Source organism: Equus quagga, chromosome 2 (genome assembly GCF_021613505.1).
Source record: "Equus quagga isolate Etosha38 chromosome 2, UCLA_HA_Equagga_1.0, whole genome shotgun sequence".
Lineage (NCBI taxonomy): Eukaryota > Metazoa > Chordata > Mammalia > Perissodactyla > Equidae > Equus > Equus quagga.
In genome coordinates, this window is record NC_060268.1 from 150583942 (window position 1) to 150611034 (window position 27093).

Sequence of the window (27093 nt, forward strand, 5' to 3'; positions counted from 1 at the left end):
GAAAAGTGGTGTTTGCCAAAATAAGAATTTTGGGACGTCACTAATTTTACCTTTCATAAAGGACTTTATGTTAGAAATTTATCCTTAAAGAGTTATGGTTATGCATAGGAGCTTAGAGACATATGTTTTCTTGTCCTGTGTCAGAATCCCACTGAAATGACCCTAAACTGTTGCAAATGAGAATTAGTCTTTTACAGTTGGACAAGAGGAAGTCAGGAGACAGCCAATAAGTCTTAAACAAACTTATGAAACACTGACAGCATTGTGAGAGTGAAAATGAACTCAGTAGAGAGGGTAAAATTGTAACCTAAATGTTAGAAGAGGAAGCTATATAATGAGGAAAAGTCATTTGTGCCCCTACACCCCTGTAAGTTTCAGTATTTGGAAGTACCAAGTGTCAAAGAAGATAGGGGGAGAAATAGGCTGAAAAAGGTAGCTCTCTCTCCCTAGGACCCTTCAACAAGTCCTTTTATCAGGTAATTGTTTTTCCCCAACAGGATGAGGGAGGTTTGCTCTAGAGAAAATGAAGCTAAGAGGCCCTCCACTCAGGGACACTGAGCAGTGACAGGGAAATACTGAGCTGTAGCGTTGAAGAGAAAGGTTAGGTAAGAATTTACTTCTTGAATTCAGAGAGTCTTAGCTCCTTTCTCCATCCTGCTTCCTGAAATTCAGTAGCCAGATAAAAAACTCCAGCAAGTGAACAGCTTTGGAGAAAAAATCTTCGTATTTTGCAATGCAGGTAGAAAATTCTCTTGACATGTATAACCGAGTAAATGAAATAAAAACATCCACCCAAGACATAGGGTCATGAAATTTCAGAACACTAGGATTAAAGAGAAAATCATAAAAACTTTTGGAGAGATATATCAGGTCATATATAAGGGTAGGATTCAGAACAGTATCAGAATTTTCAAGAGCAACTATCATATTGTGTATTAATAAAAAGAGGGTATATTCAGGGGGCCAGCCCAGTGACATTGTGGTTAAGTTTGTGTGCTCTGTTTGGTGGCCTGGGGTTTGCAGGTTCAGATCCCAGGCGCAGACCTAGCACTGCTCCTCAAGCCGTGCTGTGGCAACATCCCACATAAAATAGAGTAAGACTGGCACAGATGTTAGCTCAGCAACAATCTTCCCCAAGCAAAAAGAGGAAGACTGGCTACAGATCTTCCTCACAAAAAAAAGAGGGTGTTTTCAGACCGGCATGTTTGACAAAATTTTTACTCCCTCTTTCCCCTTTCTTATCCAAATGTGGAAAGTCATGTCAGAGAAAGTCATAGGCTCAAGGAATCAGGGGAACTCATGCAGGAGAATGAAAGTGTCAAGGAGGTTGCCAGACACCAGGCCTAGAAAATATCCATTTCAAAATGGATTAGGTGGATAAAGCAGATGTGAGGGGAGATTCCAAGAACAAAAGAGAAGTGATGAATTACCTGAGACAACCTAGTAATAGAGACATTATTGTTAGGAGTTTGAAACACCTACCTCGGTATTTGGAAATTCTAAATCAAGATATAGAAAATAACATATTGAACTAAAGAGAGATGGGTAAGTCCAAGAAAGTACCCAAAATGAAACATAATCTTAGGTGTTTTAAATTATTTTTTTTAGCATTGTTTATGTAGTTAGAATGATATTAAGATGAATATTCTAACAGCCAAAAATTGTGGTCTAAATGTATTAGGGGAAATGGAGTAAGGGGAATTGTGTATGTCTGTGCATATTTTGTATGAGGTGGGGATGGAGGAGTAAATTCTCACCTCCCATTCCAGGAAAATTCCTATTTTTCTTTCTGCAAGGACTTTAATTTCTTGACTTAATTATGTTCTATTTATATTTTGAAACATTCCATCAATTGTTTGTATTATGTATGCAGATATATATGTATGTATAGGTGATCTTAAGCTTAGCTTGTAGGAGAGTTTTATGTATCTATATTATAGTAATTATCTCTCTATGTGTAGGTGTATTTCTGGGCATATAACAGATGTTTATAATGATGTTTATAATGATGTTGGGATACCATCCTATTCCTTCATATATCCCTGAATTGACATACAAATGTGGCATGCATTTTTCTCTTTTTTCCATGAGCCTTACTTGTGTCTTATCAGCTAAAGTCCAGGAAGAGATTGATCGTGTGATTGGCAGACACCGAAGCCCCTGCATGCAGGACAGGAGCCACATGCCCTATATGGATGCCGTGATACATGAGGTCCAGAGATACATTGACCTCATCCCCACCAACCTGCCCCATGCAGTGACCCGTGACGTTAAATTCAGAAACTACCTCATCCCCAAGGTAAGATTTGTTTCTCTAATACTGACCTTAGTTTGCGTGAAGTTCTTATTTTCAAAGTATGGATCCAATCTTGAATGAATACAAAATGAGAGAAGCACCAAAATCATATGCATGGCAACTTGGTGGACTTTCTGTTGCTTCTTGTTAGATTATAAAGCTTTATAACAGGTTTTGAGAGCTATCAGTGTAAGTCTTCCAAGTTCGTTCTGCTTCTTCAGTATTATTTGCCTTAGCTGTTTACATTTCCCAATGAATGTTTACTATCAGTTTGTCAATTTACCAAAACACTCTGCTGGAATTTTTATCAAGGTGAGAGATCAATTTGGAAAACTTAAAATCATGACACATTGAATGTTTCATTTAATAGGTATGGTATATGAACCCAATTTTAATTTTCTCGATAATTGTTTTTCAGTACATTGGCTTGCAGGTCTTTTGTTTGTTTTTTCCTAGGTACTTATTATTGTTGCTATAAATTTTTAAAATGCATTTTCCATTTCTCTTATCTGGTATATGGAAACATAATCTATTTTACCATTTTGAGGACCTTATATGTAGCAAACTTGCTAAGTTTCAGATCATTGCCAATAATTAGTCTCTAGATTAATTTGCAGTTTCTGCATTCATTATCCTGCTATCTAGATTAATATCCTTGTTTCATCCTTGTTACATTTCTGATCTGCATGAGAGTGGAGATTTAACATCTTACTATTGAGAATGATGTTTTATGTATATTTTGGTAGATATTCTTTATCAGATTAGGAAATTTACCCTCTTGTCTTTTATGATTTTTTTGGTCATGAATGTGTATACAATTTTTTCATATCAATTCTCTGCATCTATTAGTATGATTGCATGCATTAGTCTCACTTTTTGCACTAAATATACATATTATAAGTATATACACAGAGCTGGATTTGATTTGCTACATTTTGTTGAGGGCTTCTGCATTTATATTTATGAGAAATTTTTTGTCTACAATTTTTCTTCCTCAAAATTTTCTTGTCAGATTTCTGATATCAAGGTAATGCTGCCCTTACAAAATACGTGAGAAATGTTCCCTCATGTGGGTTTGCTTTTATTGTCTTCCCTTCTTTTTTTGTCTTTGAAAGGCCTAATATCTTTTGGTTAAATACCAATTATTATGTACAGAAAAAATGCAGAGTTTCAGATGATATTTGTCTTCTTCCAGAAAGAGTTTATCCCTCTCTTACCAGGCAGTCAGAATGATGTAAGTCTCTTGTTTTGATTAAAATTTGGACATTGACACAGACTAAAATTAATTTTAGGTGTTCGCTTACCTCTCTGAGGTTCTCCCAACTATGGAATCTGGAGACAAATTTTCATCTTAGCAGATTTCCAATGCTTTCTAACACATCATTTCTGTATATATTCAGACTATTCAGTTGATATGCTACAAGCTATTCGTGTTCACTTGAAGCCAGGACATATTAGTATTACATTGAAAAAATAGTATAACAAATTTGTTTTCTGTTTGGGAAAGAAAGCAGTGAGATTGGCAAGGCTGCAGGTACTAATGCCAATCTTTGCAGGAGACAGAATTGATGATTTTACCAAGAGGTGATGGGGCCTGCCTCAATGAGCATAGACTCAGTACAAGGGTTAGGACTTCAAGTCCACTCTTTTTTCAACAAAGAATGCAGTGAGGAGAAGACTTTTCTTTTTTAATATTAGCGTATGAGGGTAATAAATTATCAAACTTGTTTCCCCTGCTATTTCGAAGTAAATTGGAAACAATGGACTAAGAATCAGAATGGGATTGCCTATCTCTCCCAACCACTACATCGGATTTGGGAATGACCATTCCCTTCTGCATGGGACATGCCAGCACAGAAATATGCAACACTGGGTGGCAGATTCTACCTTCTTACCAACCAAATAAGTGATTTCTTCTAAAAGAGGCTGGAGGCACTGAGCTATGTGGAGATAATGGTCTAAAACAGGTGTTGGTGAACTTTTTCTGTAATGGGCCAGAGTGTAAATATTTTAGACTGTCTGGGTCTTGAAGTGTCTGATGAAGCATTCAACTCTGCCACTGTAGCATGGAAGCAGTCATAGAGCAAATATAAACAAATGAGAATGGCTATATCCTAATTTTTGTGGAAGTTGAAATTTAGATTTCATGTAATTTTCATGTAGCAAAGTTTTATTGTTCCTTGATTTTTTCAATTTACAATGCTTAACTCATGGGCTCTATAAAAACAGGTGGTAGGCTGGATTTCCACATGGGTTGTTGTCAATGTCTGTTATAAGGCAATCTGTCTAATAGAAAACTTGGAAATGATGTGAGGTTGATTTGTGCTTTTATTTTGGTCCTATCTAAAGAATATTTCCAAGCACAGAATCTCAAAGATTTACCCTTATTTATTTCTAAAACTTTATAGTTTTAGTGCTTATATTTAGGTCATTGATCCATTCAGGTAAATTTTTACAACAGTGTGAAGTAATGGTTATGGCTCCTTTTACTTTATCCAATTTTTTGAGCAACATTTGACGAAAATATTTTTGCTTTTGTAACTTTCATTTTTGCTTTTGTATCTTAGGGAAAAAATTTTTGCATATTACTTGTTTAAAAGAATGCAAGGGAATAATTTTAAAAATAGAATTATAGACCTCTTATATCATAAACTTAGGGGATAGAATTTTCCCCCAACTTTTCATTAAAAGTTTTTAAAACTCAAATCATTAAAAACATGTGCATATATATGTGATATATGAATTTGTGTATATATTTACTTTTACATCCAATTATCTGTCACCTATTTATTTGTCAACACCTCAGTACTTCAGTAAGTATATCCTATTAACAGCGTTTTTGAATAGAGAACAATAATAGCATTCACACTTAAGAGTTATCATTCATACAATAATGTCATTTAATGTACAACGAAATGTAAATTTTCTCGTTTTCTAGAATATCCTCTATAGCTTTTTTATCTCTGCAATTCAGTATCCAGTCAAGAAACAAGAACATAATTTGGTTATCTTTTCTTTTTAGTCTCCTGTTAGGAATTACCTTTGCTCTGTTTGTTTTCTTTGAGTACATATAACTTTGTTAAGAGTCCAGCCAAGAAGTCATGTAAAATATTCCTCAGGCTGGTATTGTGCGATTGTTTTCTAGAGATTAGATTCCAGTTACGATTTTGGCAAGAGAACTACATAAGTGCTTTTATGTCCTTCTGAAAGTCGTTGGGGAGGTGAGGGAACATAATGTCCCTTATCTTGTTATTGGTTACATTGTGTTTCTCATGTACTAAATTGGTATCTGCCAGAACTCTCCATTACAGAAGTTCTGTTTTTGGCATTTAATTAATAAAAATCTATGGCATGGTACTTCAGGACTTTGTGAACATCATGCTTCCCAATCATTCCCCCAACAGTTTTATCATTAATTGATAAAACTTGCCTGAATTAGTGATCCTAAACTGAATTGTTGCAAAGTGATTTTTCTAATTTTATCATCTTTTCTGTGTTTCTAAGACAGGATTAATCTGTAATGAAATCTACTTCATATTTTTGAATTAAGACAAATGACCTTCATGGCAATGATAAACACTAATAGTTGTTACTACGTTTCTTGTTATTATCACAGAAGTTATTTTTAGGCAGATCACATGTCTGTTTACAAAAGCCCTATGAACAGATAACTCCAGACATTTCAAGCTCCAACAGAGACTTCCATTTTAATCCATAATCCACATGCGAGATGAGTGAACAGTGAAATGATAAAATAAAGCAGCTGGTGGGGACATACACAAGTGTCCAAACGTGGTGATAAACAGAATGCATTCAGAAGGTCTGGCACCATAGGACCCATGTATTCAGTATTTCAAAAGCAATTAGAGTCCACTTTAGCAGCATCACTGCCATTGGTCTTATACTTATCCTTGCTTATTACTTGTTTTGTCTGGCTCAAAATGCCACTGTCCTTCTTTGAACCTGGGATTCTTCATCTATAGATCATAATATTAGACTAAAAAATTTGCAACATTTCTTCCAGCACCATGACTTCTTCATAACTCAGTTTATCTTTATCTGTTATTTCCAGGGCACAAACATATTAATATCACTGACTTCTGTGTTGCATGATGATAAAGAATTCCCTAACCCAGAGGTGTTTGACCCTGGCCACTTCCTGGACAAGAGTGGCAACTTTAAGAAGAGTGACTATTTCATGGCTTTCTCAGCAGGTAATACAAATTCAATCCTTTGGTACTTCAGAGCACAAGATACCATCTTAAGATCAGTTGGAACATACATAGTACTCACTCTTGGTCTGTAGAATTTCTTTTTGTTCATCATCACGAGCAGCAGTTCCAGTGTCCACACACTTTCCTTCCTCATGATACATCCTCATTAATGGGCCAGAACACTGGAGTTTTGGAGAGTTGACCTAGTTCTTTCAAATTCAGAAATGAAATTTGAGTTAAGTACTGAAAATATGTGTATCTTAGCCAAAGGGAGAAGTTTGATATAAAATTTGAAACTTCATGGTGTTTGGAGAATGATGGAAAGTAGGTATATTTAGAGAAGAGAATAGAGGCTGTGAAGAACAGAAAGAAAAATCATGGGACATCAGACTATGAATAGAAAGCACAACCAATGTATATGTGTTTCTTAGAAGGAGATTGGTGGAAAGTTGAAATATCAAAGGAGCAGTTATATTGTGAGAATACTTAATGAAATACTTGGCATAGTGCTGATACTCAATAAATATTTGTTGAAAGAAGGATACCTGTTAAAATAAATGTTAGGTGGATAGCATGTATGTTCATCCTTTGTCCAACTGTCTATCCAACCATTGTGCCTTCCATTAATCCATTCAACAATTCATCAAATAGTTAATGCATATTCTCTTTCTGAAAGCCAGAAACACAGTGTTCAAGGAATATCTACTCTTTGAATTTGTTATTTTCAGTAAAATGGATGTGTGTAGGAGAGGACCTGGCCCACATGGAGCTGTTTTTCTTCCTGGCCACCATTTTACAAAAATTTACCTTAAAATCTGTGGTTGACCCAAAGGACATTGATACCACCCAGTTGCTAATGGGTTTGCTTCTGTGTCACTTTCTTACCAGCTCTTCTTCACTCCCATGTGAGGAAGGTCACACCATATGGCCTTTCCTACAATGTTGTCTGCAACTACCTCTCATCTAGGGAATTGTTCACCTCCTTTCCTCTTCACTCTCTTACTGGGATGCCTTCTATGACCTCTTTTCTCTTCATCCAGGAACATCCACCCTTTGTTAAAGGAGAATTTTCTGAGTTTCATTACACAAATGTATTTAGCATTCTCCATACACCATAACATTTGTACTGGCCATCATATGTCCTAATACTTATCTAACAGTGAGTAGTACCATATAGTCAATACTAAATAGAGCAAGATGATTAGTGTATGCCAATGCAGAGCCATTTCTTCTTGGCATTTCTAAATAAAAAATATAATTTGATAAGCCAGTTTTCAAATTTTACTTTTTTTGTGCAAACTCAGTAAGAAACGAAAGAAAATTATCTAAAGAGGTCATGCTGGTCCTCATAATGATAAGCACAGAGAAGGACAAAGGATACCAGAGCAGAAAAGATCTCTTGGCTGCATGTCATCTAGAGCTACTTGAGGTTTGAATTTGAAAGTGAGGAAATTGTGGTCAGGAGTAGCTTTATCCCATAGGGAAACATTGAGATCAGTTATAGTGGGGAACTAAATAAAAATTAAGCCACAGAAACTACAAATAAAAATCAGAGCAGAAATCAATGAAATTGTAAACAGGAAATTGATAGAAATAATCAATGAAATCAAAGCTGTGCTTTTGAAAAGTTAAATATAATAGACAAATCCATAGCTACCTCCCAAAAGAGAGAAGACACAAATTACTAAAGTCAGAATTGAAAGAGGGCCATTGCTTTGATACCCTGGACAATAAAAGCATAAGAAAGCAAGATTCTGAACAACTCTATGCCCACAAATTTTATAACTTGGATGAAATGGATCAATTCTTGAAGTACACAGTCTGTCAAAATTCGCATAAGAAAGAGTAACATCAGCAACGAGGCATAATAGTAAGCTCTGGATTCTCCTTCCTCCAATGGATACACTGATTCACAGCAAGACATCAATCAATTCCTTTTGTAAAAAGTCCGGAGACTTGTTAAAAGATTCCTGTACCCTGAGTTAATGTGAATCCAGCCACATCATAGCCAAAAGTAAAAGTGGAGACACACTCTTGCTGTGACTACCAACCCCAGAAAAGTGCAATAGAATTGGTGAGAAGCCCCCTAGATCCCAGCTTCTTTCTGAGAAGAAAAAGAGTTGGAATGCACATCTAGCATTCCAACTTTCAAAACTGTTTTGGGGAGTTGCTTGAGGAACTGACTTCAGTCTTAGTTGTCTTGGAGCATTGACAAGATTCAGTGTACTCTAGACACCTGGGGGCTGCTAGAACAAAAAAGCAAGCTAGACTAGCATGCAAGTTTGAGAGACCTACAGAATTTTTGACTGGGCTAATGGGTGAATTTGTTCTGCTGCACAAGATTAACCAGTGAAGACTAGGAGAGGTGGCTGTTTTGTCTAATGTGCAGACAGCAGCACAGAGAGCAAAGAAAAATGAAGAAACAGAAGATATATAACTTAACTGAAAATAATTCAAAATAATAGTCATAAAGATGATCACTGAGGTCAGGAGAACCATAAACAAACAAAGTAGGAATTTCAACAAAAAGACCATATAAAAATACCATACAGTAATCACAGAGCTGAAGAATACAGTAACAGAACTGAAAAAGTCATTATTGGGTTCAATAGCAGGCTAGATCAAGCAGAAGAAAGGATCAGTGAACTCAAAGATAGGTCACTGGTAACTATTCAATCAGAGGAGCCAAAAGAAAAAAAGAAGGAAAAAGAAGAGAAACCTAAAGGACTTATGGGACACCATCAAGTGGACCAATAAATACATTATAGGAGTCCTAGAAGGAAAAGAGAAAAAGAGAAAGACTAGAAAGCTTATTCAAAGTAACAATGGCAGAAAACTTCCCAAGTCTGGGGAAACAAGTGGACATGCAGACCCAAGAAGTGTAAAGAACCTCAAATAATAAAAACGTCAAAGAAATCCACAATGAGACACACTATAATCAAATTATTAAAAGTCAGTGACAATGAGAGAATTTTGAAAGCAGAAAGAGAAAGCCACTTGTCACATACAAGGGAACTCCTATAAGACAGTTAGCAGATTTTTAAGCAGAAACCTTGCAGGAGAGAAGAGAGTTGGGTGAAAGTTCCAGAAGAAAAAACCCACCAACAAAGAACTGTCCTTCAGCAATGAAGGATCGACAGAGCCAGCCCTGATGGTCTACTGGTTAAAGTTCAGTGCTCTCACCACTTCAGCAGCCTGCGTTCATTTCCCAGTCATGGAATCACACCACTTGTCTGTCAGTTGCCATGCTGTGGTGGTGGCTCACATAGAAGAACTAGAAGGACTTACATCTAGGATATACAACCATGCATTGGGCTCTGGGGAGAGAGAAAGAAGAGGAAGATTGGCAACAGATGTTAGTTCAGGGTGAATCTTTCTCTGAAAAAACAAAAGAAAAAATTTAAGGAGTGATACAATTTTCCCAAACAAACAAAACTGAGAACATTCATCACCAATTGTAACAGATTTACAAGAAATGCTAAAAGGAGTTCTTCAACTTGAAACAAAAGGCCCATAAGCATCAACACAGTAGTATTAGAAAGTATAAAACCTCTTGGTAAAGGTAAATATATAGCAAGATACAGAATACTATATTGCTGTGATGGTGGTAGGAAAATGACTTTTATTTCTAGTATGAAAGTTAAAAGACAAAATATAAGGGGCTGGCCTGGTGGCATAGCAGTTAAGTTTGTGCACTCTGCTTTGGTGGCCCAGGGTTCGCCAGTTTTGATCCCGGGCATAGACGTGTGCACTGTTTATCAAGCCATGCTGTGGCAGGAATCCCACATATAAAGTAGAGGAAGATGAGCATAGATGTTAGCTCAGGGCCAATCTTCCTCAGCAAAAAGAGGAGAATTGGTGGTGGATGTTAGCTCAGGGCTCATCTTCCTCAAAAAAAAATTAAAATAAGAATAAATAAAAAATATTTTATTGGATATACAATGTAAATATACGTAAATTGTGACATGAATAACATAAAATGAGGGGATTAAAAGTGTAGGATTTGTATGTGATTAAAGTTAAGTTGTTATCGGCTTAAAATAGACTGATAACCACATGGTTACTATAAAGAAAACCTGTAGGTGTTACACAAAAGAAAAAGAAAGGAATCAAAGTATACAAAAAGAATGAAATACAAAGTGAGACAGAGTAGAAAACAGGGACAAAGATCTGCAAGACAAATGGGAAACAATTAACAAGATGACAATAGTAAACCATTCCCTATCAATAATTAATTTAATTTAATTATTTAATTAATAAAATAATTTAAATGTAAATGGATTAAACTCCCCAATCAAAGATACAAAGTTGCTGAATGGATTAAAAAGTCAAGATCCAACTATGTGCTGTCTCCAAGAGACTCACTTTGGATAAGGACACACATAGGATGAAAGTAAATGGGTGGAAAAAGGTATTCCATGGAAATGGTAGCCAAAACAGAGCAAGAGTCATTATACTTATATGAGACAAAATAGATTTTAAGTCAAAAAGGGTCACAAGAGACAGAGAGGATATTATATAATGATAAAAGGATCAAGCCATCACGAAGATATAACAATTATAAATACATAAGTACGCAGCACCAGAGTGCCTAAACATATAAAGTAAACATTGGCAGAACTGAGGGGAGAAATACATGCTAATATAATACAATAGTAGCAATGCCATAATAGTAGGAGACATCAGTATCCCATTTTAATAATGAATAGATCAACCAGAAAGAAAGCCAAAAAGAAATAGTGAACTTGAACAACACTATAGACCAAATGGATGTGGCAGACATATGTAGAACATTCTACCAACAGTAGCAGAATGTACAATTTTCTAAGGCACATATGAAAATTTTTCCAGCATAGATGTCATGTAAGATCACAAAATGAATCTTAACAAATTTAGGAAGATTGAAATCATACCAAATATTATTTCTGACCACAGTGGAATGAAACTTGAAATCAGCAGCAGAAGGAAAACTGGCAATTCACAAATACATAGAAATTAAACAACACACTTTTGAACAATCAATGGGTGAAAGAGGAAATCACAAGGAAATTAGAAAATACCTTAAGAAAAATTAAAATGGAAGAACATCATACTATAAATTATGGGATGCAGTTAAGGCAGTGCTAAGAGGAAATTTCATACCAAGAAATAGCTACATTAAAAAAGAGAAAGATCTCACATAAACAACATAAATTTACACCTCAGTAAATTTGAAAAAATATCAAACTAAAGCCAAAGTTAGAGAAAGGAAGGACATAATAAAGATTAGAGGAGAAACAAATGAAATAGAGACTGGAAAAAGAATAGACAAAAGTTAAGAAACTAAGAGTTGGTACTTTGAAAAAATAAACAAAATTGACATCTCTTTAGCTAGACTGAGTAAAAAAGAGAAGACTCTAACAAATAAAATCACAAATTAAAGAGAAGCCATGAAACTGTTGCCACAGAATAAAGGGGATCATAAGAGACTTCTATGAACAATTTTGCCAACAAAGTGGATAACCTACAAGAAACGGATTAATTTCTAGACACATACAACCTACCAATACTGAATAATGAAGAAACAGAAAGTCAGAATAGGTTTATAATAAGGAATGAGATTGATTCAGTAATCAGAAACCTCCCGAGTTTTGGCTCAAGATGACAATGTGGGAAGATCCTGAACTCATCTCCTCCCATGGACACACTGAATGTATAGCTACACACAGCCCAATTTCCTCTGAAAAAAATCCCCAAAACTAGCTGGGCCACTCCTACCTAACAAACAAATGAGAAAAAACCCACATCAAAGTGGGTAGGAGAGGCTGAGACACAGTCTCACCAAAACCCCACCACCAGTATGGCGGCCCATAATCTAGAGGGAACTCAAAACCTGAAGCTTCTCTCTGAGGAGATCTGGGGACCAAATATCTTGAGGTACAGTATAGGCAGCCCAGAGGCTCACATCCCAATTAGAGAAGGAGAAGAGTAAACAGACCGTGGTAATCCAGTACAATTAGTGCTGTGATAGAGGGAAGAACAGGCTGATCAGGACAGGAGATGAAAACTGCCTCCTTCCTGATTATTCCTATCTCTTGGTGAGGCATAAAATGGACTAATGACATTTTAATAAGAGAAATGATATTTGAGCTGCCTTACATGGGGCAGAGAGAAAGAAAACTAGAGAAGGAAGGACTTTAAAAAATATATATATTTCATTTCACTTAAAAAAACACTTTTTTTTTTTGAGGAAGATTAGCCCTGAGCTAACATCTGCCACCAATCCTCCTCTTTTTTTTGCTGAGGAAGACTGGCCTGAGCCAACATCCATGTCCATCTTCCTCTACTTTATATGTGGGACGCCTACCACAGCATGGCTTGCCAAGTGGTGCATAGGTCTGCACCTGGGATCCTAACCAGCAAACTCTGGGCCGCTGAAGCAGAATGTGCAAACTTAACTGCTGTGCCACTGGGCTGGCCCAGGAAGGACACTTTTAAGGAGGTAATAGACCACTGGAGTAGGACATTTGCTCTAGATCAAGGAGAAAGAAAATCCTGCCAGCTAATTATAGTGTCAGGGAAATATTGGGAATGTAGTAGCATACTATACTGTGATTCCAGAGCACCCTGCTCTTCCTCCAATCATGATCCTATATCTTGGTTATTGGGTCTCCATTCCTGAAATGTGTGTTCTGAGTGTCTGGCCATGGACACCTCATTTCTTCTACGACTCTTGATGCCTGCTTTGGGTCGGGCACTGTAAATATCAAGAAGGCAATGAGTGAGCCCTCCCTTCATGGAACTCACATTTTACCAGGCTATAAAAATAGATAACTATGATTTAAAGCGATCTATGCTTCATTGGAAGCATGAATATTATGCTGAAGAAACTCAGAGAGGGTGACAATCTATTACCTTAGGGGATCACAAAGAGTGTAAAGGAGAAATAACATTTGACCTAGATCCTGAAGGAAGTATAAGAGAAGTACATCTTAGCCAAAAGGAACAGCATGAGATAAAGCGTGAAACTGACGGTGTGTTGGAGATTGATGAAGAGTGTGTATGCTTAGAGCTGAGAGTACAGGGTATGAAGAATGGAAGGAAAGATTGTGGAATATCAGACTGGGAACAGATTGTGAACAGGCAGGGCAAGCCATCAGACTTTATCCCATAGGACAGGTGGGGAGCAATTTAAAATTTTAAAATTTAGGAAGTGACATGTTTATACATGTCTTTTGAAAGTACACTGAGGAAAAAAATATTGGGCTGTGTTTTGGCCAGAGATAGAAGGGGAAACACAGACATATGAGCCTCCTCCTTTCAGTCCTTCTCCCTTCAACCCACTGGCCAAGTAACGTGAGTGTGTTCCTCGAAAAAGATTAGATGGAAATTTGAAATGTCAAAAGAGAAGTTAAAATGTAAGAATACTTATTGAATGCTAGTATAGAGCTGATAAATATCTGTTAAATGAAGGGTGTTCATTAAGATAAGACATTAAGTGAATAAAACATTTGCTAATTTTTGTTACTCTGTGTCTATCTAACCAGTCTTCCTTCCATTCATCCATCCATCCATCCATCCATCTATCCAATCATTCATCAATAGTTACTGTGTTCTCTCTTTGCGCTGGTCACACATACAGGATTCAAAGAGCATTTGTCTCCTGTGTTTGTTATTTTCAGGAAAACGGATTTGTGTGGGAGAGGGCCTGGCCCGCATGGAGCTGTTTTTATTCCTGACAACCATTTTACAGAAATTTAACTTGAAGTCTCTGGTTGACCCAAAAGACATCGACGTCACCCCAGTTGTCAATGGATTTGCTTCTGTGCCACCCTTTTACAAGATCTGTTTCATTCCTGTGTGATGAAGGGAGGACCATCTGGCTGCAGCTGTGCCGTCATCTGCAACTTCCTCTCCTCTGCGGGCATCGTTCACCTCCTTTCCACTTCATTCTCTTCCAAGGAATGCCTTCTCTGACCTCTCCATTCACATCTCCCCATTACCTCAATATCCAGTGAATATCCAACCTCCATTAAAGAGAGTTTCCTGAGTTTCACTGCACAGATTTATCTGCTATTCTCTATACTCTGCTACTACTTTCCATACTCAGATCCTCATCTGTAACTTGGATGTGATAATTCTTGAATATAAGGTTCAGATAAACTACACAATGAGAAATGCATATAAATATTAAATATTAACACAAGAGTCTCTTGGATATTTGTGTCTCTGTATGGTAATGTCTGTGGTCTGTGGTATGTGTGTGTGTGTGTGTATGAGAGAGAGAGAGAGAGGTAAGAAAGTGAGAGAGATATGAAGGAGTAGTAGGTAAGGGAAGATATTCCAGAACGTGACAGGAGGAATCATGGAATTGTTGGGACTAAGGTTGACGAGAACAGTGTACTGGCTTGCCTTCTTACGTGTCAATAGATTTTTCCCTTCCAAGCATCTACCTCCTATAATTCTTTGTTTTGGAGAATTTTATTTGATCTTCTTTTCCTTGGTTCAAATGCTTTTTAGAAGTAGAGGGAGAAGGAAGCAAATTCAGCACTTTTCTGTCATGACCCTATGGAATTGCAGACTGGGAAAGAGGAGTATTGAGGACTGAGTTCAAGAGAAAACCCAGGGACTGGAGGAGGAGTTAAAAATAAAAAAGGATAATTTTTTGGGTAAATTTTCTCATGTCTTTAACAATACTGGTCTCAACTAATTATTTGAACCATTTTAGGGATTATCACTTTTTTTAAATGAGACAATTTTACGTGGGTTTTTTGAGTGAGCTTTGAATTGATAAAAACTCAAGGAACACAGATCATCTTTACCCTATGCGGAGGAGGTGTTGGGGCTTGGAAGGAGGAGGAAAGTAGATATCCTGTAGTGTTTCAGTTTCATCAGATATGTTTTGACTCAAGCTTGTATGCCTATAGTCATCTTTGAGTTCCTGAGAGGGCTAATACGTGGACAGGAGATGTAAGTGGACTTAGTTGTCTGGACCAATGCTGTGCACATTAGGCTTCTAGGAGGTTGTCTTGGCTGAAAGTAAAGTCCACTGGCCTGAGTCAATATTTTTTTACCCAATTTTTCCCCTGAAAATAGAATATGCATTTACTACAGATTAACATTAACAGAATCACTGATAATCTTAATACACAGAGATAATAATGGTTAACATTTTCATACAGCTTCTTTGTTTTCTTTATTTGCCATCGTGAGAACAAAAATTGGATTATTAATGCAATTAGTTTTGTGTAAATTCCCTATCTCACTTAATATGGTAAGAACAGGACTCCTTTTTTTGACATAATAATAGTATATTAATTAATATATTTTCTTTGTATTTCCAATAAATTCATTTGTTAATACTACGATAGAAAAAATAATGAGTCCACACTATGTAGTAGAAACAGGCTTTGAAGATGATCACACTTCTCATAACAGGATTTCTCCCACAGCTACAGTACTTTTCATCTTGACAGTCTTGGGTGAAGGTAAAACTGACAGAGTGCTTTACTTTAGATCAGCTATGTCCTGGAATCAAGGAATCAAGGGTATTACCATTAAGCAAGAAGTAAAAAGCTGTTTAGTTTTTCCAGGACTATTTAAATATAGTAGTTACAATGTGAGAAGTCAATTTTACTTTGAGTTATAAAAAAGTAAAAACACTAAATTGGGAAATTGCATTAATCAAAAGCAGTCCCAAACCAAAAAGCCATCAACAGAAATGAAGCAAGCATTCTTATAAGTGTATCATGCATAAAAAGGATAATTACATAATACATACTTTAATGACCATATTAATAAACAAATGAGGTAAATTTTAGTCATTGGAACAAATAAACTATATTTGACCATTTAACTGTTGCACGGCCACTGCTTCTGTCTCAAAATATAGAGCAATATAATTACTCTAACAACCAAAAAAGTGCATACTTTGAATGTTTGCTTTTTTGACCCCCTTATGAGATGAAGGGAAACTGCGTAACAAAATATTATCTGAATATAACTTATCAACATCAATATGATACAATTATCATGTAATTATCATTTTATATATGCACAGTGGAAATATTGTGAAAGCTAGAAGAAAATATGAAAATAGACTGGTCAGAATTTTAAATTTCAGACTAATCCATGATAATCTAGAACAGAAAAAGACAAAAATAAAATTCACAAAATATATATAACTTGATGTCCTTTCCAAATTCTGTAGTCCACTGAGATGCAACTTCTGAACAAATCCATTACCTCAAAGGTAAAAAGAGGAAAGAGATGTAAATCTCTTTTGAGCATTAGTTTTCAAGTTCTGCTCTGAAAGAAGGCTAACATTAGCCAGAACTGCAATACTATTTTTAAATATCTAGAATCTTTGCCCTTGTATTTACTCTTTCTATTTTAGTTATTAGTAAGGGATAAGAGAGAAAAATATTAAATTATCAAATCAAGAGTAAGTATGTATAGCCAGTTCAAGAAATATATTAAATTGAATGAATCAGTCAGGTTGAGAATTTCCTACTACACTGCCACTAAGTATGTATAGCTACCCTCAGAATAGTAATTCAAAAGATGTCTATCAACTACTGACAGCATTTTTCATAGTATATCAATTTCCGTTTTTACTTTCTTCTCTCCCTTGCCACTTAAATATATTAACCGTCTGACAAGAAATTTTATTTTGCAAATTCCTTGTTTCAGTTACTGAAGAGGTGATTTTAACACATAAACTTGCCATTCTTGAGATGCTGATGACAGGAAAACTAAAACCCAGATCATGTTTCACTCAAATTGTTGCTTTAGTTTTTTTTGGAAGATGGCTGGCAGAATAGAAAGAAGAGCCAAAACTGTTAGAACAAATACTGGGTTGCAGGAAACAGCTTCCTCTGTGATTGTGAGCTGGTACAGTGTTGTTCACGCCCTTAATCGCTACAAAAGAGGGAGGTGTGACACCTAGAAAAGTGCCAATAAGAAAAATTTCAATGGCACGTTTATCACAGGAGACATAATATTAACAATTAGGCAGAAATGGTGTTATTCTCAAAAATATAATGTAGTTAATGACATGTTCTCCATGACGTTCAACCCGCTATGACCATTTTACTGCTTTCTCTGTTACGTATTTGTTTACAACTAAATAGCAGAGCATATAGCAGAATGAGGCACCAAGTCCAGAACACAAACAAACAAGAAATAAGGCTAGCGGAAAGGGTTGAAGAAACCCTAAGAGTATACTGAGAAATATAGAGCCCGGAATAGCAAATGTTTGCAAGAAAATATACATAGCAAAATGAACTACAAATACTTGTACATAAAAGATGTGCTTATATTTGGATAAAACCTTAGAGCCTTGGCATCATCCACATCTCTGGGAATGTTCATATTCACTCTTCTGCACTAAGGTGAGGAAAATTTTGATATACCAAAAACATAACAAAAGCTGCAGATAAAAAAATGGACACCAATGTAAGAAGCGACATTCTTGCTGACCCAGTTTCTGCACCCACAGCTTCAGGTGGTCTCCCCTGCCTGGCGTTGTGGGACCCCGCGTCCCCCCTACCCTATCCTCCTTATGGAGGGGTCGCATGGAGTGCCCACGTCTGCTATCTTTCGGCAACTCTGCCTTTTGTTATGGCTGCAGCAGAGAAGGTGAAGGGAGCGGGGTGATGTCGCAAGCCCTTAATAACGACTCTGCCGCAGGTCCTTGGAACACTCAGTGGCCACAGCCTCAGCTACTTCTGGGCGACCACCTCACCTAAGACGACCTCAGCCCCGCGAGCACAGTGACGCTGGGCTGACGCCTGCAGCGCGAACTCAGACTGCGCTCTGCCCTCCCTTTTCTTGATTTATCACTTGAGGCTGATTTTCTGTTTACAGTTTCTTTGAGAAGAGAAGATTGTCTTCCTTTCTTGGGCACCCTGCTGCCTGGGTTCATAGTAAGCCAGGGAAAAATGGATATAAATGATAGTGCTTCTGAAAATGACTACTTCAGAAACAGCTTAAAATTCTTAAACGTTGTGGAGAGGACTCTAGGAATCCACACCTTTTTATTGTGAAAAATTTAAACCTAAAGAAGAGTTGAAAGAACGGTACCATGACCATCATATATCCCCACCTAGATTCAACAGTTAATATTTTCAGTTGAGCAGAATTAACACTTGTTAATGATTTCCTACATTTCCTTTATTATCTCTAATCATATGTATAATGTATTTACATATACATGTATATACATAAATATAAATATATTTATGTATAAATTTGCCATATATGATATATATTAAATATTATTATGTATACTTTAAAATTATATATAACATATTATATATAACATTATATAATATTATATATATAAATATATATAAAGATTTTGCTGAATCATTTTAATTGAACCATTTGAAAACATTACACTTCACCCACAGGGACTTTAGCATGAATCATTTAAGAAGGAGGACCTTTCCCTAGTACCATATCATCATTATCGCAATCATGAAAATTAATTATTTCATAATGCTATCTATTATTCAGTCCTTATTAAAATTTTCTCAAATGTCCCAACAATATCAAACAATGCCTTGAGCTCTATTTTTATCATAACCAGTTAAAGGAGGATGATATTCCCACAGACGATTTCTGTCTTATTCTATTTTTGAATATTCATCAGGAAACAACTTGTCAACAGATGGATTGGCTCATCACATCTCTAGGGAGCAGGTAGTGTGCATGGACGCATGCGATGATTCAGCAGCCATCTGTTTGTCTGACCATTTCTATGGTGTCTGATCATCTAGTGTTGTGCCTCTGCCTCCAGTTCTGCCAGAAGCCACTAGGCCAAGGCCGCTGTTAAATTATGAGTTTGGGGCCCAGGATTCTCTTAGGAATACATCAGTCAAGCATGACATTTTCCCCCTTAGAATAGAGCTACAATTTGAAGAGTACACACCTGGTGCTTTGTATAATATCCTTCAATTTGTGTTTGCCTGATCATTTCCTCATTATTAGATTCAGGGTATCCTTATTTTTGGGGAGAGGAAAAGCAGAAAAATAAAACATTTTATTATATGACGTTCTGGTTGCTATTGCTGTCAAATAATTTGGTAATATTGTTTTAATTTCTTCTTTGACCAAAAAGCTTTTTAGAGGCTATATTATATAATTTATTTATCATGATTATTTTTTATTGTGGTAACGTTGGTTTATAACATTATGTAAATTTCAGGTGTATATTGTTAGATTTCGAATTCTGCATAGAGTACATCGTGTTCACCATCAAAAGTTTACTTTCCTTCCATCACCTTACAAATGTCCCCCTTTACCCTTTTCACTCCTTCACTCTCCTTCTCCTCTGGTGACAGCCAATCTGTTCTCCGCAGCTATGTGTTTCTTTTTTAATCTTCCACGTATGAATGAAATCGTATGCTATTTGTCTTTCTCCGTCTGACTTATCTTGCTTACTGGAATAATAATATGGATCTAATAATAAGGTCTATCCAAGTTTTCGCAAATGGCAAGATTCCATCTGTTTTTATGACTAGTATTCCATTGCATATATATACCACGTCATCTTTATCCATTCATCTGTCAATGGACACTCAGGTTGTTTCCAAATCTTGGCTATTGTAAATAATACTGAAATGAACATAGGGGTGAATATACCCTTTCGAATTAGTGTTTTCATGTTCTTTGGATAAATACCCAGCAGTGGAATAGCTGGATCCTATGATAATTATATTTTCAATTTTTTCATGAATCTCCATAGTGTCTGCCTCAATTTGCATTTCCACCTGCAGTGTATGAGGGTTCCTTTGTCTCCACATCTTCTCCAACACTTGTTATTTTTGTCTTTTTAATAATAGCCATTCTGACAGGTGTGAGGTGATATCTCATTGTGGTTTTGATTTGTATTTCCCTAATAACTGGTGATGTAGAACGTCTCTTCATGTGCCTGTTGGCCATCTGTATATCTTCTCTGGAGAAATTTGTGTTCAGATCCTCTGCCAATTTTTTAACCAGGTTGTTTTTCTTTTTCCTCATTGAGTTGTATGAGTTCTTTTATATTCTGGAAATTAACTCCTTGTTGAACATATGATTTGCAAATATCTTCTCCCAAGTGGTAGATTGTCTTTTCATTTTGTTGATAGTTTTTTATGCAGAAGCTTTCTAGTTTGATGTAGTGTCATTCTTTTGTTTTTTCTTTTGTTTCCCTTGCTTAAGGAGATATATCCGAAAATGTATTGCTAAGCCCAATGTCAAGTAGCATACTGCCTATGTTTTCTTCTTGGAGTTTTATAATTTCAGGTCTTACATTCAAGTCTTTAATCCATTTTGAGTTAATTTTTGTATGTGGTGTAAGATAGTAGCCTAGTTTCATTCTTTTGCGTATGGCTCTCCAGCTTTCCCAACATCATCTATTTGAAGAGATTCTCCTTTCTCCAGTGTATGTTTTGGCTCCTTTGTTGAAAATTAACTGTTGATAAATGTGTGGGTTTACTTCTAGGCTCTCACCTCTGTTCCACTGATCTTTGTGTCTGTTTTTGTGCCAGTACCATGCCGTTTTTATTACAATAGCTTTGTAGTATATGTTGAAATCAGGCAGTGTGATATTTCCAGCTTTGGTTTTTTTTTTTTTTTCAGAGTTGCTTTGACTATTCAGGGTCTTTGCTGTTCCATACAAATTTTAGGATTCTTTGTCTATTACCACAAAAAAATGTCATTGGAATGTTGATAGGGATTACATTGAATCTGTATATTTCTTTAGGAAATATGAACATTTTAACTATGTTAATTCTTACAATTTATGAGCATGGAATATCTTTCCTTTTCTTTATATCTTCTTGATTTCTTTCAATGTCTTATATTTTTCAGTGTACAGGTCTTTCACTACCTTGGTTAAATTTATTCCTAGATATTTTATTCTTTTTGTGACAATTTTAAATGGGATTGTGTTCTTGATTTCTCTTTCGGGTGGTTCATTTTTAGTGTATGGAAATGCAACTGATTTTTGCATGCCGATTTTGTACCCTGAAACTTTACAGTATTCTTTTATTGTTTCTAATAGATTTTTTTGCAAGATTCTTTAAGATTTTCTATGTATAAAATCATGTCATCCAAAAATAGTGACAGTTTTACTTCTTTCTTTCCAATTTCCATGTCTTTTATTTCCTTTTCTTGCCTGATTGCTCTGGCTAGGACTTCCAATACTATGTTTAATAAGAATGGTGGGAGTGGGGATCTTTGTCTTGTTCCTGTTCTTAGGGGTATAGCTTTCAGCTTTTCACTGTTGCATACGAAGTTAGCTGTGGGTGTTTGTTGTATATGGCCTTTATTATGCTGAGGTACTTTCCTTCTATGCCCATTTCATTGAGAGTTTTAAAAATCATAAATGGATGCTGAATCTTGTCAGCTGCCTTCTCTGCATCTATTCAGATGATTATGTGATTTTTATTCTTCATTTTGTTAATACGGTATATCTTGTTGATTGATTTGTGAATGTTGAACCATTCTTGCATCCATGAAATAAATCTGACTTGATCTTGGTGTATGATCCCTTTCATGTATTGTTGCATTCAATTTGCTAATATTTTGTTAAGGATTTTTGCATTTATGTTTATCAGTAATATCGGCCTATTATTTTCTTTTTTTGTGTTGTCCTTGTCTGGTTTTGGGATCAGGGTGATGTTGGTCACATAACATGAGTTAGGAAATGTCTCCTCCTCTTCAGTTATTTGGAAGAGTTTGAAAAGGTTGGGTATTAAATCGTCTTTGAATGTTTGGTAGAATTCACCAGAGAAGCTGTCTGGTACTGGACTTTTGTTTTTTGGGAAGTTTCAGATTTCTGTTTCAATCTTATTACTGGTGATCAGTCTATTCCGATTCTGTATTTCTTCTTGATTCAGTTTTGGAATGTTGTATGAATCTGAGAATTTATCCATTTCTTCTAGATTATCCAACTTTTTGGAGTATAACTTTTAATATGTTCTTTTATAATCCTTTGTATTCCTGTGATATTCATTGTAATTTCTCCTCTTTCATTTCTGATTTTGTTTATTTATCTCTCTTTTTTCTTAGTGAGTCTAGCTAAAGGTTTGTCAGTATTATTTATCTTTTCAAAGAACCAGCTCTTAGTTTCACTGATGTTTTCTACAGTCTTTTTAGTTTCTATTTCATTTATTTACACTGATTTTTATTATTTCCTTTCTTCTGACTTTAGGCTTTGTTTGTTCTTCCTTTTCTAGTTTATTTTGGTGTGATGTTTGATTGTTTGTTAAGATTTTTCTCTTTTTTTTGAGCAATGCTTGGATTGATATAAATTTCCCTCTTATTATTGCTTTTGCCATATCCCATAGATTTTGGTAGTTGTATTTTCATTTTCATTCATCTTAAGGTATTTTCTCATTTCTTCTTTGATTTATTCATTGCTCCAATGGTTGTTCAGTAGCATGTTGTTTAGTCTCCATGTATTTGTAACTTCCAGCTTTCTTCTTGTAGTTGATTTCTAGTATCATACCACTGTGGTCAGAAAAGATGCTGGATATCTTTGAATCTTTTCAAATATTTATTAAAAATCAAATATTTTATTTGAATCTTCCCAAATTTATTGAGACTTGTTTTATTTCCCAGTATAGGATGTATCTTTGAGAATGTTCCATGTGCACTTGAGGAGAATGTGTGTTCCAACTGATTTTGGATGAAATATTCTATATATGTATGAAGTCTGTCCGGTCTAATGCTTGATTTAAGGTTGACATTTCTTTGTTGACTTTCTGTCTGAATGATCTATCCAATGATGTAAGTGGGGTATTAAAGTTCCCTATTATTATTGCATTATTGTTAATTTCTCCCTTTAGGTCTGTTAATAACTGCTTTGTATACTTTGGTGCTCCTACGTTAGGTGCAGATACATTAGTAAATGTTATGTCTTCTTGATGGGTTGTCCCCTTTATCATTATATAATGTCCATCTTTATCTCTTATCTTTTTTGGCTTAAAGTCTATTTTGTCTGAGATAAGTATTGTTACACCCATGTTCTTTTGGTTACCATTTTCTTGGAGCATCATCTTCCATTTCTTCACTTTGAGCCTATTTTTGTCTTTAGAGATGAGGTATATCTCCTGGAGGCAGCGTATTGTTGAGTCTTGTCTTTTAATCCATGCAGCCACTCTGTGTCTTTTGATTGATGAATCAAATACATTTACATTTTTGGTGATTATTGATACATAAGGACTTAATAATACCATTTTTCTTTTGTTTTCTTGTTGTTCTGTATTTCCATTGTTTCTTATTCCCTGTATTTCTTTCTACCATTTCAGTTTGGTGGTTTTCTGTAATATTTTTCTCAGTTTTCTCTTTATTTATGATTTGTGACTCTGCTTCGATTTTTTGTTGTGTTGTTACCATGAGTATTGTATAAAAGATCCCATAGATAAGATAGTCCTTTTTCTGCTGATAGTATCTTATCTCCATTTGCCTCTGCAAGTTCCATTGTTTTCCTCTTCCCCTTCTGTTTTTGTTGTCACAAATTTCCCTTTATTATTGTGAGTTTGTTGCCAAATTGAAGTGGTTATAGTTATTTTTAATGCTTAATTTCCCTTTAACCTTTATAATAGTTAAGTGTTTGCTATCCTATTCTGATGTAGAGTTGCAGTTTTTTGATTCTATCTATTTAGTACCTTGCTCAAAGCTTTGAACACATTTGCCTTTTCATTTCAGGTAGGAGAGCTCCTTTCAACATATCTTATAAGACAGGTCTAGTGGTGATGAACTCCCTTAGCTTTTGTTTGTCTGGGGAAGCCTTTATTTCTCATTCATATCTGAAAAGTAACTTTGCTGGATAGAGTATTCTTGACTGAATTATTTTTTATTGAGGTTATGATAGTTTGCAACCTTGTGAAATTTCAGTTGTACATTATTATTTGTCAGCCATATCATAGATGCGCTACCTCACCCTTTGTGCCCACACCCTACCCCTCTTTTCCCTGGTAACCACTAATCTGTTCTCTTTGTCCCTGAGTTTGTTTATCTTCCACATATGAGTGGAGTCACACAGAGTTTGTCTTTCTCTATCTGGCTTATTTCTCTTAACATAATACCCTCCAGGACCATCCATGTTATTGTGAATGGCACGATTTTATCCCTTTTTATGGCTGAGTAATATTCCATTGTATATGTATACCATATCTTCTTTATCCAGTCATCAGTTGATGGGCACTTAGGTTGCTTCTACATCTTGGTTATTGTGAATAATGCTGCAATGAACATAGGGGTGCAGAGGTCTCTTTGAATTGCTGATTTCAAGTTCCTTGGTTAGGTACTCAGTAAAGGGATTGCTGTGTCACATGGTAGGTCTATTCTTAATTTTCTGAGGAAACTCCATACTGCTTTCCATGGTGGTTGCATCAGTTTGCACTCCCACCAGTGGTGTACAAGGGTTCCCTTCTCTCCACATCCTCTTCAACATTTGTTATGTTTTGTCTTGGTTATTTTAGGCATTCCCTTAGTAGATATATGCTTTGGAAGTATTTTCTCCCATTCTGTAAGTTTTTTCACTTTTTAAAGAATGTTCTTTGATGCACAAAACTTTTTAATTTTGATGAAGTTCAATTTATATATTTTTTTCTTTTGTTACCCATGCTATATATCCATGCTTTTGGAGCTATATCTAGGAATTCATTACTAAATCAGTGATCATGAAGATTAAACTGAATGTTTTTCTAAAAGTCTTATGATTTTAGCATTTATATTTAGATTATTTTAGGTGATATTTGGGTCATTGATTCATTTTTATGTGGTGTGACATAGGGTCCAACTTCATTCTTTTGCATATATAAATCTAGATTTCACAGCACCATTTGTGGAAGAAACTGTTCTTTCCCATCGAATGGATGTTGTACCCTTGACAAAACTCAATCAGTGGTAGATATATGGGTTAAATTCCAGGCCCTCAATTCTACCCCATTGATCTTTATGTCTTTCTTTATGCCAGTGCTGTACTGTTTTGATAACTGCAGGTTTGTAGTGAGTTTTTAAACTGAGAAGTGTGAGATTTCTGACTGTGTTTGGCTTTTTCAAAATTTTTTTGGCTATTCAGGTTGATTTGAAAATCCATATGAATTTGAAGATTGACTTATTTATTTCTGCAACAAATTCTGTTGGAATTTTGATAGAGATTGCATTGAATCTGTAGATTGTTTGGGTAGTAGTCACATCTTAACAATACTAAATCTTCTTATCCAAGACTATGGGATGTCTTTCCTTTTATATAGGTCTTCTTTAATTTCTTCAGCAATGTTTAGTAGTTTTCAGGAAACAAATTTTCACCTCCTTGGTTAAATTGATTCCCAGGTATTTTATTCTTTAGGTTCTAGTGTAAATAGAATTGCTTCCTTAATTTCCTTTGTGGATTGCTCATTGCTCCTGTGTAGAAACACACCTGATTTTTGCATGTTAATCTCGTACCTTGCAACTTTGCTAAAATTGTTTATTAGAGTAACTTTTTTGTGGATTCCTTGCAATTCATAGGAAATATAGGACCATATCATCTGGAAATAAGATAGGTTTACTTCTTCCTTTCCAATTTGGATCCCTTTTATTTCTTTTTCTTTTCTGGTTGTTGTGGCTAGAACTTCCAGCGCAATGATGCATAGCAGTGGTGAAAGTGGGCATCTTTGTCTTATTCCTGATCTTAAGGGGAAAGGTTTCAATGTTTCACTGTTAGTATGATGTTAAGTATGGTTTTTTAAAAAAGTATGCCCTTTATCATGTTGAGGAAGTTCGCTTCTATTCCTGGTTTACTGAGCGTTTTTTTTTAAATCATGAAAGATGTTGGATTTTGTCAAATTCCTTCTATGAATCAATACAGATGATTATGTGAGTTTTTCCTTTATTTTATTATTGTGGTGTGTTACATTGATTGATTTTCTTATTTTAACCACCTTTGCATTGCTGGAATAAATCATACTTGGTAACGGTGTATAATCTTTTTACTATGCTACTGGGTTCTATTTGCTATTATTTTGTTGAAAATTATTTATAAGGGATATTAGTTGGTAATTTTATTTTCTTGTGATGTCTTTATCTGGCTTTGGTATCAAGGTAGCACTGGCCTTATAGAATGAGCAGTAAAGTGTTCTCTTGTCTTCCATTTTCTTCAAGAGTGTAAGAAGGGTTGGTGTTTATCTTTTTTAAATGTTTGGTAGAATTCACCAATCAAGGCAATCTGGTCCTGGACTTTTCTTTGTTGGGTTTGATTACTGGTTCCATTTCTTAAATTGTTATAGATGTGTTCAGATTTTCTATTTCTTCTTGAACCAGTTTAGGTTATTTGTGTGTTTCTGGTAATTTTAATATTTCTTCTAAATTATTTAATTTTTGACAATCCATTTTAATAGTATTCTCTTATAGTCTTTTTTTTATTTCTGTAAGATTAGTAGTAATGTCCCCCATTATTTGTGATTTTAGTTATTAGTCAGTCTAAAGTTTTGTTAATTTTGTTGATCTTTTCAAAGAACCAGCTTTTGTTTTGTTGAAGTTATTTTTCCTCATCTCTATTTTATTTATCTCCATTTTATTATTTTCATCATTCTGTTAACTTTAGTTTTAATTTGCTCTTCTTTT

At 35.4% G+C, this 27093-nt stretch overlaps 1 protein-coding gene and 1 pseudogene across 1 annotated transcript in view; one reads left to right on the top strand and one right to left on the bottom strand.

Moving 5' to 3' along the window:
* The window catches only part of LOC124235649 (cytochrome P450 2C19-like), a 56349-nt gene extending 41684 nt beyond the window's left edge, over positions 1-14665 (top strand). Inside the window, exons 7-9 of the mRNA XM_046653921.1 lie at positions 2112-2299; positions 6369-6510; positions 14172-14665. Of these exons, the coding sequence (XP_046509877.1) occupies positions 2112-2299; positions 6369-6510; positions 14172-14353 (512 nt within the window). The 3' untranslated portion in view covers positions 14354-14665. The remainder of the gene's footprint in view (positions 1-2111; positions 2300-6368; positions 6511-14171) is intronic.
* A 2597-nt stretch (positions 14666-17262) lies between these two features.
* Positions 17263-18067, bottom strand: LOC124235233 (transmembrane protein 41B-like; annotated as a pseudogene).
* Positions 18068-27093: the final 9026 nt, after the last annotated feature.